Source organism: Cyanistes caeruleus, chromosome 5, assembly GCF_971803275.1.
Source record: "Cyanistes caeruleus chromosome 5, bCyaCae1.hap1.1, whole genome shotgun sequence".
NCBI lineage: Eukaryota > Metazoa > Chordata > Aves > Passeriformes > Paridae > Cyanistes > Cyanistes caeruleus.
Window position 1 is genome coordinate 4,368,459 of NC_141705.1, and position 21,085 is coordinate 4,389,543.

General features: G+C 37.9%; 1 protein-coding gene and 1 long non-coding RNA gene across 16 annotated transcripts in view; one reads left to right on the forward strand and one right to left on the reverse strand.

Moving 5' to 3' along the window:
• CTNNA2 (catenin alpha 2) overlaps window positions 1–21,085 on the forward strand; it is a 460,565-nt gene that overhangs the window by 427,520 nt on the left and 11,960 nt on the right. For 9 of the 15 annotated variants that reach the window (XM_086891554.1, XM_086891557.1, XM_086891556.1 and 6 more), the window contains 2 exons: window positions 1,499–1,604; window positions 4,134–4,268. In XM_086891554.1, the coding sequence (XP_086747680.1) occupies window positions 1,499–1,604; window positions 4,134–4,268 (241 nt within the window). Of the gene's footprint in view, window positions 1–1,498; window positions 1,605–4,133; window positions 4,269–16,820; window positions 16,965–17,077; window positions 20,566–21,085 lie in introns of those variants that run through there. The other 6 variants (XM_086891553.1, XM_086891562.1, XM_086891563.1 and 3 more) reach the window with 2 other exon arrangements.
• Window positions 6,090–8,215, reverse strand: LOC147652872 (uncharacterized). The gene is made up of 3 exons (XR_015287563.1): window positions 8,142–8,215; window positions 6,970–7,073; window positions 6,090–6,349 (listed from the first exon to the last, which is right to left on the reverse strand). It is a non-coding gene; the product is annotated as an uncharacterized LOC147652872 (long non-coding RNA).

Consider the following 21,085-nt stretch of genomic DNA (forward strand, 5'->3'; position numbering starts at 1 on the left):
TCCCTGGAATTGTTCAGGGCCAGTTGGATGGGGCTTGCAGCAGCCTGGGAATGTGGCAGGGGGTGGAACTGGATGGAGAGGATATTTTAGAGAATTCTGTGTTACTTTTGTATTTGTATTGTCTTGGTGTCTCTGATCCTTCTGCCAGCAAAAAATAGAGTACAGTCTGCTCAAACAGTGTCATTGTGTCATGGAAGGAAGAAATGAGGGCCTAAAGCAGCAGCCCAGAATATTCACAATTTCTGCAACCTCCTGGACAACCTTTGATATATTGAACATGAAATGGAAAGTTTTATAATTATATTTTCTAGCATCAAAAGAAAAAAACTAATTTGAGAATGAGATAAAAACTACTGACACATTTGAAGTACATTAAAAAAAAAATCAAAGTGCACCTCTGTCTGCATCAGATTCAATAACAAGTTGTTTAATATATTCCATTAAAACAGAAACAAGCCTTTCACACCTCTTTGGTTGGCTGTAACCTCAGCAGTGTTAGAATAGAGTAATTTTTCAAATGCATGGAGTTTGTGACAATCAGAACTGCTCATGTAATGTAGATGCACATGAGGTCACCAAGAAGTATTTTTGCTGCACTTTAAGTTCACCTGAAGTGGGATACTTGTGTTTCATCTGTTTAAGGTGGTAATGAAAGTCTGGAAAGAAGATTAAAATGGAAATATGTTTCAGCATGTTATTCTTGCCATTATAGATAAAAAAAATTCCAAAAATAATGCTTAGAAAAAATGTGTTCTGTCCCATTAAAAAAAAAAAAAAGTTTGATCATATTGTGATTTGCCACATTAAAGAATGGAAAATGAAATCGCTTCCAGCTGTGACTTTCTCAGGAGCAGCAGCAATTTTATTGGTACAAGCAGGATTAAAGTTTTGAGTCTGAAGCAAACTCAGGAAAGTCTGTGGAGACCTTTTCTCTTAATACATTTTGGTAGCTTTAATGATTAAATCAGAGTTTTGTGCATCATCTTAAAAATATAGCTAAAGATCAGGCTTAAAGCTATATATATATATTTTAAGTGTAACATTCAAGTGTGTAACATAATAATTATGCTTCACCTCTCTTTATTTTCCAACAAAAAAATCTACCAAAAAAAGGCTTTATAAAATGTGACAGTCTTGCCCTAGACATGATGGGCTGAACATTTAGCACTGGCTTGGGAATCACATAGTTTTGAAATAGTTGTGTATTCCAGGAACAACACTGGCTTAATGAGCACTTAAAAATGCATATACTATTAAGTACAGCTCATGTGCTTGAAGGCACCATCGGACTAAATTGCCAATGAGGCATTTTGTAAAGGAGAGGAAATACAGCAGACAGATTTCTTAATCAAGCTGTACTATAAAGTACTTAAAAGGCAAAATTGTAATAAATTAAGAAGACATTTGTGTTGCTATTTTAAAATCAAGCACTGAACAGGGTCACTAAAACCGTTGCCTTTCGTGATTTATTGAGATTGTGGGTAATTGTGTTTCACAGAGGGAAAGGCCCCCTGAAGAACACATCCGATGTCATCAATGCAGCCAAGAAGATTGCAGAGGCAGGATCCAGGATGGACAAATTGGCACGGGCAGTTGCTGATCAGGTAGCCCCAGAATGAGCTGAAACACAACATAACCTCTGTGGATGAGTTGCCCTTATGCAGGAAAAGGCTGTCTCACCAGAAAATTACCTGTTGAGAGTCTGGATCCTGATCTTCCCATTGGGTAGTCCTTGGTTCTTCTAGACCCATCAGCATTTTGCAGAATAGGAAAGGCATAACTGAGTCTCTCCAAAGCTCAGAAATGTTAGACATTTAGAACTAGATAGAGGCTCTTTCAGGTTGGAAAAGACCTGTGAGATATCACATCCAAAATGTATTTGCAGTTAAAAAAGCAGTAAGGATTTGTAGGCTCCATTCCCTTTGCCAAGTGCCTAGGAATCCTTAGATCCTTTTCAGTTCATTCTTCCAGCAATTTTCCCTTGATTTGGCACTTTACTCCTTCCAGGTTCTCTGGCTCCCTATTTTCTTGTTTGCCTCAGTGTACTGTGCATGTTGTGGGGTCTGTGTCCTCACTTCCTTTACAAAATCCATATCACAGCTGGACAGGTGACTTTGCTGAATGTATATTTTCAGATTGGATTATCTATTCATCTGGAGAGCAAGAGGAAGAATCATGTTAAAAGTCAAGGGCAGAATTTCAAATCCAGGTCCTACATAGCTAATTTTAGATTCAGGAAAATTAAATTTCACTATTTTTCCCTTTGTAAATATCCTACAGTTTCTTTCATTTCATTGTCATCAAGAGAAAATTTGCTGGAAGTGGGAACTGGTAACTTCTTTGCCTCTAGTCTTTCTCTTCAAAATAAAAATGTCATTTTCAAGTAAGGGTGTGACAGTGTGTAAATCACCCTGCCATGGAATATGGGCCAGAGTGGCAAAAACCCCAAAGCTGCCCATTTTCCTGTAACCTCAGAAATGTTTGCTTTAGGTCTTCTTCAGAAGCAGCATTTTTCCTGTAGTTAACCCATTCCAGTCCTTCAAATGTAGCATCTGTTCATTTTAACACAAAAAAGAAGAAATCCATCTGTCAGCTGATGAAATTCCTAGTCTGCAGTATTTGCAGAGGTGGAATATTTTAAAGAAAGAAACAGAAGGAGACTTGTTATGCCTTGAGTCACATTTTAAATTTCAGAGGACTGTAACCCTACTAATAAACAGTGAAATTATTTTGAGAATTAAGTATTTTTTCTAATGCTTGCACTTTTAATGATATTTCACAGAACTCTGGAGACCCTCATGCAATATAAACTTTTTGTGGACAGTTGCATTTTTAATTATTGTTCCATTGAAGGAGCCCTTATACTTTTTCATTCCAAGGTATTTATATTTAAGGCCTTGACAACTCTGCAGATGTATTGCTTTAAATTTATTCCTTTCAGTTCATAGGCTTCAAGAATTGAGTAAATATTTTTATATTAAATTGGCACTGGTAGGAAGAAGAGGTCTTTTAGGGATTAATGCATGAAAGGTGTGGCAACTGTCTGAGGAAGAGCAGCTCTATGGAATCTACAGTGAAGCTCCAGCTTTGTTTATTATTAGTTTTAAAGGGCAAGGAGAAAGTCAAGTGACTCCTTTTGGGATTATAGACAACAATATATCCCAACTACTTCACCATGAACTCATTCCTTGCCAGCATTAGGTGCTGGAGCCAGAGCAGTGATCTCAAGGTAGGAGCTGCGATGTTGATTCATGTGCATTTAATTCTATAATTTTTTCTTGAAATGCTCTGATAATATTTTTTCTTTTTTTTTTTTTAATTGAGTATAAACTCTGTAAGGTGATAAAAAGGCATATTTGGAATATTTGTTCCCCAAGCTATGCAGGAGAATTGTCAGTCAGACTTTACTGGGTAGCCCCAAAGAGTATTTATTGGAGACATGCTGTTAGCAGAGGACCCTTTTAGCTCTGTTTCATCAGAGTGAATTACTGAGGTCTGTTCTCCTGAGGCAAGACTTTGAATATTAACTACGAAGGTGTTCTTTGTTATGCTGTTGATATTGTGAGGGATGATTCAGTTTCTATTAGGAGTCCCAGAGACTCTGAATAAATTGTACTGGGGCCCTTTCAGGTTCTATTGATTATGAAACCCTCACAGCACATTCGACCTAATCTAACCCTCTGAACATCTGCACAAATCCAGGGGACCTGTCAGAGAGACAAGAATTGGGGTAACCACTCAGAACTGGGTTTATCTGGACATTAACTGCTCGATATTGGATGTTAACTTGGATGTCCAGCAGGCAACCTGGAGTTTCAAGTGAAACCTGGTCTTTTGGCTGCTCAGTTCAATTCCACAAATTAATGCAGAGCATAATTTTAAGTTATTATTTTCATAATGCTGATAAAGAGGGTTCTCATTTTTCAGAAGGGTAGAGTGCACCTTTAGGTTGCAATTCACAAATCTTGAGTTAAATGAATGGTAGAATTTGATTTTTCACATTTTATCCAGTACCTCATGTATAGACAAGGTGGGATAGATCTACCTAATACACGCACACTGCCACTATCTGATTACTTTTCTCTGATCTCATGAACTCAGCTCCATCTAATCAGTATTTGTGTTGTGTGCAGTGCCCAGACTCAGCCTGCAAGCAGGATCTGCTGGCCTACCTGCAGCGCATTGCCCTGTACTGCCACCAGCTCAATATCTGCAGCAAAGTCAAGGCAGAAGTTCAGAACCTGGGAGGAGAACTCATTGTATCAGGGGTAAGCTGGGATTTGAGTTTAGCCATTTGTTTCCCATGTAGCACTTGGAAGGGAGCACTTTTGATTGCAATAATGTACAAAACAAAAATTCACTGATTCATAAGCAAGTTGGTTTTTTTTCAAATTCTATCACCATTATTCCAGGCCTTACAATAACTTGTGTAGAGCAATTTGATTTTCCAATTACCCTTTGTTTATACTAACCTTGTAAAATCTTCATTCTTCCAAAAGAAAAGTAATTTCATAGCCTAGAAAGTCATTGCCAAGCTGTGAATATTATAATTATTTGGAGCTTTTGTATATTTGCTCATTATAAATCTTCTTTCCTTTGTTAGTACTGGTAATTTCCTTCCTCTGTGCAAAAGCCAGCTCTGTATGAAGTGCATATTGTTAAGATGGTGATGACTAATGGGATTCATTCACTCAGGTTCCAATGCACACTAGGTTTAGCAAAAGACTCTGGAAGGCCAGCAAAATATTTTAAATTTTGATGCATATGCTGTTTTGAAGTACTATTGCAAGCAGAGTGATTATATACCCTAATACCACCCAGTTATTGCAGTTATTTTCAATGAACACTACAAACTTCTTACACAAAACTTTTTGTAGAAATAAAAACAGGCAGCAGTAATACTATAAGCATTGAGTTTTTTTACATTTTTAAAATATATTTTTTTTCCTTCTCCTCTGTTGGCCTTTGAGCCTCTGGGAGTAAGCTAGAACCAAGAAGAAGCAGTGACTGCTCTTCATGATTTCTTTTCTTTCACGCTAGTTTAGCCCCATGACACCTCTGTTATCCTCTAACTCAAGTACAGACCATATGTATGTAAATGTGTAACATATTCCACTCTCCTGAGTGTTTTCAAAATGATAGTGATGTGTGAGACCCAAGATGCTCAAAAAAAATTGTTTCCAAACATGGTTTTGAAAAAGCACCCTTTCATTGTTTAAGCCCAATCAAGTATGAAGATTATTAGGACAACAAACTTGTGCCCTTCATTCCATCCATGATATTCCCCAGTGGCATCACTGGCCTTCCTCAAACATATCAGAAGTCACAGAAAGTGTTCTCAGTCACGTAACATTTTTATATATATATATTTTTTTTTTTTTTTTGCAAAGCACTATAGAAGGTCTTAAACATTTGCCAGGCTTTCTTGGATCAGGCATTCTGAAGTCATATACACAATCCTAAAAGGAGCTGCTTAAAGGTTCCTGTATCTGTCCTGCAATTGGTCTTCACTTCTTGACGTATGTACGTATGTAATTTTAATACCTTGATCTTCCCACAGCAATGAAAAGATCCTCTTCCATTTTCCTGACACCAACGGCGTGATCTGTCCTTGTATCACTGACAGCTATGCCGCATCGTAATTGCTACGATCTTTTCTTACCTCCTGCCATCTGGGTCCAGCCTTTCATACCCATTGATTTGTCATGTTCATCTCTCTAAAACAATTCCCCGAATCAGTGCTTCTCCTGGCTTGGCTTTTGTGGTTGTGTGTGTTTCTTTTTTCGAGTCTCTTTATTCAGTGTTTGTGGATGCTGAATAAGCCATTGTGAACCTTGCGCATCTCCTCGTTCCTGGAACATCCCCATCCGTTGTGGAATTATAAGTGGCCAAACCGCTTGAGTTCATCATTCCAGTCTGGCATTGTTGGCACCCGCTGCTTCCCAGGCTCCATCACCATTGTCTTTCTGTTTGGTGGGGTTTTCACAGTCAGTGTCAAAGGCAAAACGAGCTTCAGCCACGGAAATTATTTGGGTCTGTTCCAAAGACTCGGTAAAACTGACCTACAGAAAATTTGAAGGTTGCCCAGCTTGCTTCTTCTGCTGGTGCTCTGAGCAGGAGGAGGTGTAGTGAGTTGAACTCCTGTGCATCCCTTTGTGAGAGCATTATCTTGTGATCTGACACGACCCAGTCAGTGCAGAGCTTTCCTGACAGTGTTTTCTGAGCTGTTGATCTTCAGGGTGCTGGGTACTGTATGCTCCTTTGCTATCCAGAGGTCTGGTATCCAAGTGCACATCCACATCTGCTTGTCTACTTGCTGCTTCTGCTTCCATCTTCTTCTTCATTCTCTCTTGGATAGCCAATTACAAATAAACAGTATTTTATTTATACTAAAATGAAATACCATTATTTGGCAACTTGCATACAGTACAATGTTAGAAGTACTATAGAAATCCAGAACTCAAGCTTCCCAACCTATGACTACAGAAGTAAGTTTCTGTGATTGTGCTATATTTAAATGTTTTGATGTGAATATCAAGCACCATGATAATTATTACAATATTATAATTTACTACTGTGTTTACAAAGAGCCACAAGACAATTCAGATTGATTCAAAAGATGATTTGTGATTCAAAACTATTATGGGGAATAGGATCTCTGCTTGAATTTTTTCGTTATTAAGAATATTAATCAATATTTATAAATGAAATGAATGTATGCATATGTATGTTTGAATCTTTGTGTGGGTGTATGCATATTTATATATAAAGAAAAGAGACATAAAACCAATTAAAAGCAAAAAGACAGATGAAAGCCACCCCACAGTTCTTACAGTTTTGTTAGATAAAAATATGTTGCAACAACTTCAAAACTACTGTGTACATAACATTTAATGTGCCGTATGTCTTTTGATGAAACTTCTATTTCTTATTTTTTCCCCAGAGATTCAGTAGTTCAGTATGGTTTACCTCTGAAAATAAGCATAAAGCTGATCTTGTTTGCTTTTTCCTCTATAGATTGATATGATTCTAGCATAGCATATGAAGGGTCCTTTTTGGCATCAGTGACTTTGCTGCAAATAGGAAAAACAGATCAAAAAGTAAGGAAATGTCACAGTCCTGAATTGTAAATTATTTCAGTAAAAAACCCACTGTTATTTTCCCCTTTTCTTTCTCCCATTCCTTTTCCCCTCTGCTCTTTTTTCTCTTTTGATCTTTCCCATCAGACTCCCTCCATGCAAGGATTAGCAAATTTATTTTTTTACCAGTTAAGCAAAACCTGGCAATTTGGAGTTAGCACACATCAGCTAATTCCTTAGTAATATTATGAGGGCAAAGACAATTTAGACTGTCTGTTGACTTGGCCCTTTATGATCCAAGGTGAGACTCTTAATTCCTGATTCCAATGGAGTTTTGAAAAGTAAAATAGAAAACCCTGATAACAGTTCTTCAGTGAGTAACCCAAAAAATGATTGCAGGGAAGAAAATAAGCAAAAATTGTAAGGAGGATGTTAGACAAAAACAGAAAAATAAGTTAATATAAAAAATTAAAAATATTTTAAAAATATTTCTAACTGTGTAGATGATAACTTTGTTCCTAATAAAACTCTCTTTGACCTTGGTCCATAAACAGATACACGTTTCTGTAATTTTAGATTTCAATATTCAATTTCTAGTTCCCCTCTGAGAATAAACAACCTCCTTTAATGAAATTACAGAGTAAAAGCACTTCAAAATAATTTGCTTTGTCTCTTGCTTTGGTTTATTTAAGGTAATGCATATTTGCTTCATAATCACTTGCAGTATTGTATTGGAATGAATCCTCTGAGGTGCTGAGAGTACACTGCTCTCAGTGAAGTAAATCCCATTTACATATACTTAGCTCTTGCTGATGGCCTTGCCTTTTTGTGGAGCTACTTTTGCTCAATAGAGTTGCTTTTAATGATGTTTCTTATTTGGATAAAAAAAAAAAAAAAATCAGACTTCTAACTCTAGGGCTGCTTTATTTTTCTAGCATTCCTGTCTGCCTCTTGTTAGCAAGAGAATTACAATAAAACAAATCTATATATTCATTTCCTATTCCAGAATAAATATCCACTTGTTCTGTTTACTGCTGCTCAGAAGCTGATCAGCTCATTTACCTACTATCCATTTAGGCTGTGAGCTTGCATTTTTTAAAATTCTTGTTTATGTTGGTAGATTTGCAACAGTTTTTCCTGTAGAATTAGATCGAGCAGAATTGAAGAAAATCCCTTATTCAAGGCAGCTCCTTATCATGTTCTGGTTTGATTTAGAGCCCTACAGATAAAATCAGTTGTATTATCAGAAAATATGACAGTCTTAAACTCCTGAACCAGACAGATATGCAGTGTCATACACAGTAGCAGCCACATGCCTTTGAACACTGTCCAAATGTATGGAATCAATAGCTAAAGCACACTCCAAACATACACTTTAGCTGGATCCAGTTCCCAGTTATTTTCAAAGTCCTATTTATCTTAATATAATAGGCTCAACTGTGATACCCAGAGAAGGATTCCTATATTCTGTTGAAGATACTAGACAGTGTAGCTAAGACTGTGAGTTTATCAAGGAATTCTTGCTTGGTGAATCGAAGTGAGGAGTTTAGCAGGAGCAGGAAGGTGAAAGGGCTGGAGCCACCCCATTAATTTTGGGTAGGACATGACAAAAATTGATATAACACCTGGATTGGGAGGGTGGATACATAACAGCATGAACAAAAACAGATATACTGCAAAATAATTATATGTTTATCTGTGATCAGTGATAAGAGCCAGACCTCATCAAATATTAATGAGCCTCATTATTTATCAGAGAATAACTGAGCATCCAGCAGTTATTTCAGATGAGCTCACCGGCAGTTCCCCTATCAATTCTGCCTATGGATCTTACATCTAAATAAAAATGGTTTAAATGTTCTGCTTTTCTTTTAATTAAGTCTGAATCACTCTAAACTACCTCATACTGTAAAAGCAAGTTGGTGTCGTGTGTGCAGTAAAGTCTCAAGTCACTACATATTAATTCTATACACTCAAAGAAAAATCAGGTAGTTTGAAGTTCACCTGTTATTAAAAGTGAGCAAGCCCATCTTTCATTGAATTTGGATTAAGAGCAGTTACTGAAGAGCCACTGATGGGGTGCTTCATATCCCTGAAACAGAAAGCCTTTCTGGGGTGTTTTCCTTTGGTTTAAAGTTGTCAATCAGAGGGAACTTTTGCATTTAAAACACTTAAGAGAATGGAAAAAGTGTTGATTTGGAGTTTGTTAAACGGAGGAATTTCATTCTCCTGAACCAGGCAAGAATTGAGGATTATGTGAAAGAAAGGCTCCTGAAGGTAGAGCTGGTATTTGACAAAACTGTTGGGTTCTTTCTTGTCAAAATTCTCAGGAGTGCAAAAAGGTTACTCAGTTAGTGAGAAAATTAGTTTGGCTATATATTTATAATAGAAATAGAACAAGTGGCTGACATATCCTTGTCTCTGAACTGTAGACAAGTGGATAAAGAGTTGGCTGCATGGTTACACTCAAAGAGTTGTAGTGAAGGGCTCACTGTCCAAGTGGACACCAGGGACGAGTGTGTTCCTCAGGGGTTGGTGCTGGGACTGGCACTGTTTAACATCTTTGTCACTGACACGGGCTGTGGGATCAAGTGACAACACTGAGCTGTGTGGTGCCACTGGCAGGCTGGAAGGGAGGGGTGTCATCCAGAGGGGCCTGGACAGGCTGGAGATGTGGGCCTGGAAGGACCTGGTGAAGTTCAGCAAGGTCAAGCACAGGGTCCTGCAGCTGGGTCAGGGCCATAATCCCTGACACAAGCAGGCTGGGAGGAGAATGGGCTGAGAGCAGACCTGAGAAGAAGAGCTTGGGTGTGTTGGTTGATAAGAAGCTCCACATGACCCAGCAATGTGCATTGGCAGCCCCAAAACCACACATTCCCTGAGCTGCATCCAAAGCACCATGGGCAGCAGGGAAGGGAGGGGATTCTCCCCATCTCCCTGGAAAATAGCCACAGTATAAGAGGACACAGTCTTAAGCTTGACAGAGGAGGTTTAGGTTGGACATTAGGAAGGATATCTTCCTAGAAAAGGTGATTAGACATTGGAATGGGCTGCCTAGAGGGGTGGTGGAGTCACAGTCCCTGGAAAGGCAAGGCTGGACAAGGCACTCAATGCCATGGTGGTGTTGGGTCATAGGATGGACTCAATGAGCTCAGAGGTCATTTCCAACCTTCAATAAATTAACTTCAGCCTTCAACTTCAGTAATTTAATCCTATGATTCTGTTGAAGCAGAGGGTAAAGAAAAACACTTGGGAAATAATAAGGAAGGAAGCCAAAGAAATAGGAGATATGAAATGTTCAGGTCAAGAAAGACAAACCAAAAGCAAGTTATGAGTGTGAAATCAAAGAATTGCGGTGTTGGGAAAGGACAAAGACGAAGTCAGGATCGTAAAGTTGGTTTGTAAACTCCACAATAGTCTTTATTTTCCTAATATAACAAGCAGGGAGAAAAACCAGAAACCTCAAGGTCTTTGTTTTGACATTGTGAAAAGTCAGCTTCCAGGAAATGAAGGCTGGGCCTGGGTTGTGAAAGTGAGACCTTGCTCTACACTTTATATTCAAGTAGCTCATTTCATCTGCTTTAGGAGACATTAAAGACATGAAAAAAACCAGAAAGATGTTTTAGCTGGACATTTTGGGCTGGAGATATATTGTAGTAACCTCTGCATAAGTGTTTGAATGTATGCAGATATACTGATACATGTGAGGGTGAAATACAGCCACAGTAAGTGTACTCAGTTCCAAAATACGTGGCTATGTGAAGCATATATACTTCTACAGGTTTGGATAAACCTTTACCTGGAACAAATTTCTTTGGACTGAATAATTTAGGAGTCTCCAACTCCTGCTGGCACAGAATGTCCCTCAGTACACTGCCCATGAAGGGACTACCTGCTGATGTGGTAACACAAAACATTTATCATCCTGGCACTGGGTAAATTTACCACTCCTAAAGGATGAAGGAACCAGTGAGTTATGCGGGTTAATCAAAATGAGTGCTGGTAAAATCCCTCATGGTCATATATTCATTATATATGATGTATTTTATGGAAGCTCTGTCTTGCGGCTTTCTCAAAGTTAAAACAGTGAAGAATTCCTAATTATCCTATGAAACGTCTTAAATATTAATTAAAAAAAAAAAAAATAGAAGCATAAATACATGCACCAATAGTGGCTCTAAAGCCATTTGCAATACCTCTCCCAAATACCTGTCAATAACAGGAATTTAGTTAATTATATATAACTTACCTGTTGTAGCCCAGTAAAGGGGGCCAGGAGCTCAGAGAGTTTATGCTCTTGGCTTCCTTGGAGGGATTCAAGCCTGGAGTAGACAGTGTAGCAGCTGAGAAGATCTAATGTTTCAAGTTAAAAGTATACAAGAGTCCTCCAGTGGTCTCTTTTAAGTAATGTTTGTACTGCATTTTGATTCAAGTGAAAGATCCTGCAGGATCTTGTTCCTGTGTCAGGAGTTCACAGGTTTTGTGTGCCTTTGTAAAAGGTGCTGGAATGGATGATAGTGCATATCCTGAGCTTTGGGCATCAGGGGGATCATAACTGTGATCCACAGAAAAAAACTGTGCAGAAGCCCCTGGAAAGGTTAATTTGGTTTTTTTTTAGTGTAGGGCTGTTCCTCCAAAGAAAGTGGATGGTGGCAGACAGAGTTTATGTAAGGAAAGGCAGATGAACAAAGCTCAAGACACAACTGAAAAAGCCAACAAGAAAATATTTTTGGTGCAATAATCTCAGTTCTTTTGAAGCTCCAATTTTTTTTATATAAGGCTATTTTTAGGACTAAGAAAATACCTCATTTTATATGAATGCATGTATAAACACACATAAATATGAAACGATACAGCCTGCATAAATGGAAAGATGTTATCTAGAATTTAATTTGCAAAGCAAAATTACACTGCACTTGTCTTCATTAGAATATATTCATGGAGACTGGAAGCACACACACCATCTATATGTCTGCATTCAGTAGGTTTAAATTTAGACAGGTCGGACTTTTATCCTTATTAAGAAGCATTTTGGCTCTGGGGAACATGCTCTTGTGCTCTATCAAGTGGCTAATATTCATGCATTTTTGAAAATTAAATTTATTGAAATTTCTCATTAGAACAATTTTCTGCAAAGAAAAGCATTTCTGATACCAAACAATATTAAGCCATTTAATTCCTTGAAAACAGTGTGAAATGTTACAGATTCAAGACTGAGACTTGAAACAAATATGATCGTAGAAAAAGGTTAGAGAATTGAAGGAAAAATGTATGTGCTTCATTACATAGCACATTTGCTTTAAAAACATTCAAAGCTTGCCTGCTACAGTAGTTACAGCTTCACTTCAGCCTGTTTTCCTATTCCAGGCCATACTGAATGAGCTGAGAAGAAAATGGGAATATAATGGCTTTGTGATACAGGAATTACACCAGCCCTGCAATAATTAGCAGGGCTCAAAGACCATTCTAACACACCCTAAGATATGGTCCCAAAGGATTATTCCTGTAGGAATTACTATAAAGAGAGGACTTTGGTGCTATCTTATATTCACTTGTTTTCCTTTCTTACTGCCTTTAAAAGAGATGGTTTGGGACCAGGCATCACCATTTTGTATTAAATAAGAATTCCTTTCCCCTGGGGCATTTTCAGTTGGCCTCCCTAATGCACAGCATAGATTTGCTAATAGGTTCATCCCAAGGCCATAAATGAACATGAGGTTTGTTTCTTGCACATGGAATTACGGAGACTAAATTTCCATAATGACAGATTTAACACATAACAGGAGATTTTGGGTTGTGTTTCTTATACAGAAGTACACTTTGTAGTTCTTGTAATTATTTTACTCCTTGAGTTGGAAAGTGGTGACCTTAAATCCCACTTCTAAAAGTTGGAAAGCACTATCAGGTGGTGCTTTTGCAGATATTAAAAGAATAACAACTATAGCACAGGATTATCAGTTACTTTGACTGTAATTGTATTTCTTGACAACCAGAGTTGCAGATGAGTAACACACACATTGAAATACTCACAGAAAAGAAGATGTGCCCTCAAGGGAAAACATCAGCAAATTTTTCCAGCCTGACCAAAATCAACTGCAAATACTGAACAGAACAGTTTATAACAAAATTTTTAATAAAATCCACAAAAGAGATGTTTTCATTAAGTGAGGGAGGTCATAATTGCCTTTAGGAAGAGAGCTAACTGAGTGAGGAAGGTTAAAAGTAGCCTTCCATCTTTAACCTCTGAAATATTTTCTTCCACACTTGGGACATATTTTTATTAAAATTATTATTTATGTACCTCATAGAAGCAAAGGAAGAATAGTTCTGTTATCACATCTAATCTTACAGGAGTGATAAGCAGCTGCTTCAACAAAAAGGGTTTGTTTTGTATAATGTAATTAAGACATTGATATGAAGTCAAAGTAAAACACTATCCAGTATCAGAAAAATCAATCCTAATCTCTTACTGTTAGATATTCTCAAAAGCTTTCTTATAACATCGCTTCTTTCTGATTCTGACACTAATACATCATCAAAACCTTGTGAACTGGGTTACCAGGTAGGTAATAGCATGTCTGGAAACTGAGATGAAGTATAAAAGTAATGTGTCCTAAATCTCATCAAAGATCAAATCAGAATTCTGTAAAACTGGATTAGAGCATCAATATCTGAGCCAAAAGACCGCAGAAACATTTTCATCCCCGTTTTAGACCTGCAACTAGGTCCAACATCTCCATTGTCAATAAATTAGAGAAGTTACAGCTTTTCTCAGGTAGGATGTTCTGTATTTCATCGTTCCTTAACTATGACAGATAATGTACAAAAAGGATTTTCCCACTTATCCATCCCACTGATGCCCTACAGCAGCCAGCCCTCTTTGGGTCAGAGGTGTGCCTGTGTTAAGCTCTCAGAGTTTTTATGATGTGTGTCACTTTGGCATTTTTACATGGCCTTTTCCAGCTCTCGTTTCAATTCCTTACAATCCATCCTTTTTTGCCTTCTGTGTCTGTATCAGTCTGGGTAACATTTCTGCAGGGCTGGTTCTGTGTGCTCACACTTCACAGACAGCACCCAGAGGTACCTGTGTGGTGCCTGCCCTTCCCACCACGAATTCATCCTTTTAAGCAAGAAAGAAAGCACATTGGGATTTTTTTTTCCATCAGATCTTTGAGGTCAGACTAAACATGGACCCTTGCTTGAAGTTGATTTCTGGTACCTGGGTGCAAGTGATTAAATCAATTACTTGACCAGCATTTACAGAGTTTTCTTATGTGGTTAGGCTTAACTTACATCCTGTAAGAAAATATTCAATATTAAAGTCTTCATTTACTGTCTCTTAGCCTTTCCATGCATTCATTCAGTTAATCTTAATTGTGTTCCTTGGAGCATTTGGAAGATTTCTGCACTTTCTTGAATGTACATACATTTTAAAAATGCTTTCATGAGGTGTATTCTTTCTTTGCTTTTATTCAGTAATGTGTTTATGTGCACAGCTTAGTCTTAGCTTTGCTCTTCACTTAATATTCTCTTTATCAACTATAGATATCATACTAAGCAAGTGAAAACAAAATTTCAGGTTTAAGTAGCCCCAAAATACCATCTTGCATATGTTCTGCCACCCAATCTATTGAATTGTTTGTATCACATTATTGTGGTGGAATTTTCCATATTTCTTATCTTTTTGCTGGAGAATATCCTTGGTCATTCTCAGTCTTTCAGGATTTAATTGTGCTTCTTCTATATGTTTCATCCTCATAAAAGACAATTTAATTCTTTATCTCTCTAAACTCTCTCTTTAGAAGATCTTAGAACTGCTGTGTAATTTTTCTGATATATAAAGTTATATCCTCTGAACATCCTTCTCTTCATCAGAAGGAGCAACCTCACATAGGCTTCATCAGGTCTGGTGGTCACAGGAGTTTGAAATATGTTCCTACTTTATTTGGCAAAAACAACTGTGGTGCAGTAGTCAAGCCATAGGTTACCTAAGTTATGAATTCACTGAATACTACTTGGTACTTTTTACCATAAAAGCCTTTAAAAATTGGATTTTTCTCTTTAGCAGGCCATTAGACATAAATATTAATAAGGAATTGATGCAATACAGGGAACCAGAGGAGGTTTTCTTCCTCTTTGTCTTCAAACATGCAAATAGTTTGTAATCAAGAGATGATGTACAGAGAAAATAAATTATGAGCAGCACTATCATCACTTAGCATTCCTCAGCTGCAGCCTAGTTTTGCATTGTGTTCCTGCAGTTACATCTCATCTCTAACAGCCACAATAACTCTTCATTTCGCCCACTGGGCACCCATTTGTTGAGTTTTTAATTCCACAAACGCACTGCTTTAAAGCAACATCTGCAAATACTGCAGGATAACCATGATGATGGGAGTTTTGAAGGTGAAGAAGGAAAATGTTTGACTCTGGTGTTAGGTGGAGTGACTGGTGCTAGACATGAGTCACACACTTCCTTTTTTCAGTAGAAGGAAAGGAGAGAAAAACAAAGAACACACTGACAGAGCAGGGAATGCAATTAGTCATTATTAAGACAGAAAAACTAATCATGATTAGATTACAATTCACATGAACCTTGTAGCCCCAAAAAGCCTGAGGGAAAGCATCAATATTAACTCCATGTAATTATAATACATAACATTAAAAGACATTTAAGGAGTATTTATTTTTTCTCTTCCAAAAGGCAGGCTCTTACACTAGCAGTCTTTACTTGCATAGCCCCCCACTCTCCATTTTATTTAATGGAGTTAGGTGTAGCAGCAGGAAAAAAACTATACTATATATTTTTTTTCAATTTTAGTCTACAGCTAGGTTATTAAGAAAATCCCAGTGGATAATATAAGCAATTATGTTTAGTCCCAAACCTGCTTTTCCAGAATCTGGATGATAAAAATACCATTTACAATAAGGTAGACTGAATATCCCATTTTAAGTCCTCCAGTTTCAGTCCTTGGGATGTTGTTTGAAAAAAAGTGTGCCTCAGCCTGTATAGCTGTCATTGTCTAAAAATTTACATCTTTAAAAACATCACCTCTTTGCAATTTTATTGATATTTCACTTGAAAGTGTGCTCTGTAAATAAATGAATGCCCAGAATTTTTATACTTCCCTCACTTGTTCTTTCAGCACAGTTTGTCAGTTCTCATTTTCAGTGCAAAAAAACCAAATTTCTTTTGCTGACCTCCCCCATGCAGTGGTGTAGGAGGCCCAACCCTCTGGATTACTCTACTCAAGGGTCAATCCACAGGTGTGAGCTGGATGTTTATCCCACATGGGGGAGCACAAATGTAATTCCTGTCTCAATCACCGCAATTTCAGCTGCTAGCACTGGTGTGGATGTTTTTGTGTAGTTTGGCTGTACAAAACCACACATAAAATAGAGTCACTTGGGAATCTGTTGACCAAATTCATGCCCGATCCGATGTCAGCCAGCGTTTAATTGGGATAGAGCTTTCTGTCCTCTCTGGTTGTCATCAAGAGATGCCAAAAACGTTCCCCTTTTGACTGAGCCCCGTGGGGGCAGCAGGCTGAGCCTGTGCTGTGGGAAGGAGTGAGAGGAACCCCCAGCCAGTGGGGTTACTCATCGTGGAGGAGGCCCTGTGTCCTTGGCCAAGCATAGCTCCTTCAGCACACCTTCCCCTCTCCTCACCTCTACGCTACGGCACAATATTTCTCTTGCTCTCTCTCTCACTATCTCTTTTCTGTATCTCTCGGAAATCAGACTGGAGTTCAGAGCACTTTCACTACCTTTTATGAGGTAGAGTGTGATGTCATAGATGGGGGCAGGGCTAGTCAACTTTCCACCCACCCACCCACCTGTGCTGAGGGAGCTACGCTTGAGACTGGAAGCGGTGACTCCTCAACGGTGAGTAACCTCCTGTCTCATCTATGTCTCTATAGCTCTGGGGGTGGAGGGAAGACACCTGAGAATGGGGGATTTTTTTGATAGTTTCTCTTTCTTTTTTTAATTAACCACAGGACTGATGGAGTTAATTGCATGTGTTGTCTTACTCACCTGCAGAGAGGCATTTCCTCCCTGTCCAGAAGTCCCAGAGTTAACTCCACCTGCAATGCAATGGCCACGTTTCTCTGCACAGGTGGTCCATTGGCTGATGGTTAAACTGATCCTTCAGTGTTTATCTTGCCCTGTGAAAAGGCAGGCTCTGGTCCCCTTGAACTCAGTTGCTAAACTTCCATTAATTTAATTACAGTGTTTAATTACGGTGCCGGGCCATAATTTTCCTGAAGTTCTTTATGATTAAAGATAGATGATGTTATTTATATATTTATCATTATTAACTGTGCATAATGGCTGTTTATATGGGACAGGATTTCTTTTTTTTATATTCTCTATTACTGTTTTTATTCACTTTATCCAGAATATTTATGAAGCTGTGTGTTGATAATAAGCCAATTATAAGACCTTTTTCATAGATGAAATAAAATTCAAAGGTAAATTATGGAAGACATAAAATTAAGCAGAAAACCCGGAAGAGATGTAATTCAGACTTAACCTTTGAAATTATAAATCAAAGCATTTGATTTTTTTTTTCTTTGATAAGAACTTGAGATGGGCAGGGATACTGCTGACTGAATTTCTTGGTGTGTTTTTTGTCTCACTACCTAAATGTTACTATTTTACTTTAAAGCATTGTCTTGTTACCTATTTCCCTCAGCCCCAGGTATTACTGCTTCACTGTTTTAATATCCCTCAGCATATTAAAAAAGACAAGATGGACTACGAAGACCTTCCTTTCTTGTTCTGCCTCCTGGGTATCTATTAAAGCTGTCAAGATGTCAGAGCTCTCATATTAAAGGGCAGAAGAAGGATCATATGAAGATTTTGGGCCCTAGGGATACTGCAAATCTTGCTGTTCTTGTTCATTTAAAGCTCTTTACCAGCTTTGTGTGGGATCTGTTCATATCCCAGGGAGAGGCACTAAAAGGTAGCAACACGCCCTCAATAAATCAAAGGAAGAGAGTGCAGTCCCAGCCTTTTCAGCAGAGGGGGATCAGAGTCTGATTGATGAAGTACTTCTATTTTCAGATGACTAGGTGGCTTTGAGCAATTGGGTAAGGGTGCAGACATTCCATCTTCTGGTCAGTGGCATTACTGGGAATTGGTCCACAGTGATGGATAGATATTCCTCCCTGATGACTCAGGAATGCTCTTTGTATCAATGCACAGGACATCTAAATGGAGTTCTGGGAGGTTGAGAGTCTTGTTTACAAAGCTATCTACCAAAACTCTCACAAATGGTTGTTTCCCTCCCTGTCAAAGAGAAAAATAATGATAAAGAATATAAAAATGTCTCCCTGACAGGTGGTAGCTTTTCTAGCTTTGAATAATGTGCACAAGGTGTTTTATTGCTACTGTTTATTCCTTCAGTAAACCAAACACTGAAATCTCCAAATCTTCCTTTGCAAAGCCATGAACTTGCCCAGCAAATTTAGCTTCCCCAGCAAACTTTAATCCTTTTAAGAAAGGAAAAGGAAAAACAGGTTAGTCAGTCTCTGTTTCACTGGGAAAACTTTATGGGAATTGCAGCTCTTAAAGATGTTTTGGAGTTTGTTCTTTTCAGAGGCAAATGCTTGGAGGTAAAATTTTATTTAGATCCTAAGCACATTCTTTGCTGATGAGTTTATCAAATTTCCTTAAGCACATAATTATTCTTGCATAATGCAGGAGACTTCAGTTTTTGCATGGAATTCATAAAACACAAAGAGCAACTGTACAGTGCCCTAAACTCACTTCAATGATACAAAAGCATTTTGGTGGCATAGAAACTTTTCAGGACTGGTGTAAGTATTGGGAAAAGGGAATCAGAATTGGTGTCATTCAATAATGATGGAGAATTAGGGACAGTGATCAGCACTGAGGGGATCTCATGGAACAGAGATGTGTTTTCATCTGTTTTACTTTGAATCCAAAGAAATTTGCATTCTAAATTTATCTTGTAAGATGAGCAAACTAGCAGTTGGTTGACTTCTATATAGTGGGGAGTTTGTAGAGGGAATGATATTCCAAATTGCATGAACTGTTCCAATAATTAACCTGAAATCTGTCTTTGCCAATTCTAATAACAAATTCTTGTCCAGGTAACCCCAGGCTGTGAGTCTGTGAGTTTGGCTGGTTGCTTAACATTGGGAGAATAAATAAACTAATGCTACATTTACTGAGCTAATTCCCCTGTTAAATTATTTTACTGGCAGCTATGATTAAAAAAAATATTAAAATGTCTGAAGTGCACAGATTCCTACATTTTACAGCCTAGGCTTAAATATGTATTTAGTCAATTACAAAGTTTGTTTAATATTATTTACATGAACATCACATTAAATTAAAATATTTTAAGGCCTAGATTTCAGCTGATTTTATTTAGTATTTAATATGAAAATTTTAAAGCAAATATCTGAGAAATTTCTTCCAATACATGCTAATTCAAATTATTTAAATCTTCATAAATTACTAAAAAATGTGAAAGTTAATTCTTGATGCAGTATTGCAAGCACGTTGTGTATAATCATCACAAAACCCAGTATATTAACTAGTCTATTTACACCTATATATTTAAGGACATCAACATTTAAATGAAAGCTTTATTCCTCAGTCATAATGGCAAAGGGTGAGCAATAGTTTAATGATGTAAGTTCATCTACAGGGATCAAGCATTAAAGCAGCTATGTGAAATTCTCAATTTTTCTCTGTTTTCCAGGCTGCTTTCTCTCACAAGTTGAATTAAAACTTTGTGGGTTGGTTCTTACCTTCTTTTTCTCTGTGAGAAGTGAGGGAGAGCTGTGAAATGCACCATCTGTTCCCAAACCGTGTCAGCTGGCAAAGAGATGCTTCTCCCCCTGCCCTCTCTTACTGCAGTTTTGGGCTGGTTTAACACCATTGCCTCAACACGAATTGTGTGGATTTAATCTTGCCTAAGCAGGAGAAGTCACAATGACAGTGCACACATTCTAGAGGACTCTTCATGTTGATTTAAATTGCAGTCCTTTCAAACCTCAACCTCAGCCTGTTTGAATTTATAACACAAATGCTCTGTAGCACTTGGACTGAGTGTAGTGGATGGAGGAAACCAGGACTGCCTTAACAGCCTGGACTTTCTGAACCTGGGACAGTTGCACTCAAAGACATTAAACATAATTATCTTAAATCATAATCCCTTGGATTTTTGTCAGTCCTATCTGAGTGTCTCGAAACAAACACATGGTGTACCCTGGTAAAACTGAAAACAGAAGTAAATATTGTCATTATTCCCTTTCTACAAATAATGCTGAGCCACACTTAAGGCAGAAGAGATCTACAGATGGGTTTCAAACACTACATACTTCTTCATAACTCAGTTAATGTTCAAGACAAGCATTTCTCTGTCTTCCATTTGATATTCCAGTTTCCACTCTGGATGGCCAAATTAAAATAAAAACCAAAATCAACCAACCAACCAAAAACAACAAAACAACCTCCCCCCAAAAAACTGAACCACAAATACTGCTATCCCCCTCCCCCCCAAAAAAAACAACAGGGAAAAGACTTCACCCAAATTAAGTATGGTTTGAAAAAGATAGAATTAGAAAGAAATCCTGCAGTAACAGTGGGAGGCTGCCCCACTCAAGCTGTGCAAAAATATGAGAGTAGGTCTCTGGTGTAATGGAAACTGATTATTTTATTATTCAGAAAGATTTAAATTGAGTAATGAAGAGGTTTTTGCTCTCATCTCTATTGCTGTGTGAATACTGACTCATTTAGCCAAGTGTAAACATCTGTATCTGAGATTTTCACTCCAGCCTTCCTTGATGTGGAGCTCAAGAGCCATTTCCAGAGGGCAGAGATTCTTATTTCAGGTAGACACTGACAACTGCTTAGACTGGTAATACCTTAAAAAACACAGAGCCATAAGCAGGTGAATTAAATCGTGTGTACAGAGTCAGAAAGTTTCACCTTGGGCTTCTTTTGAGGGTTTATATTGATATGTAAGT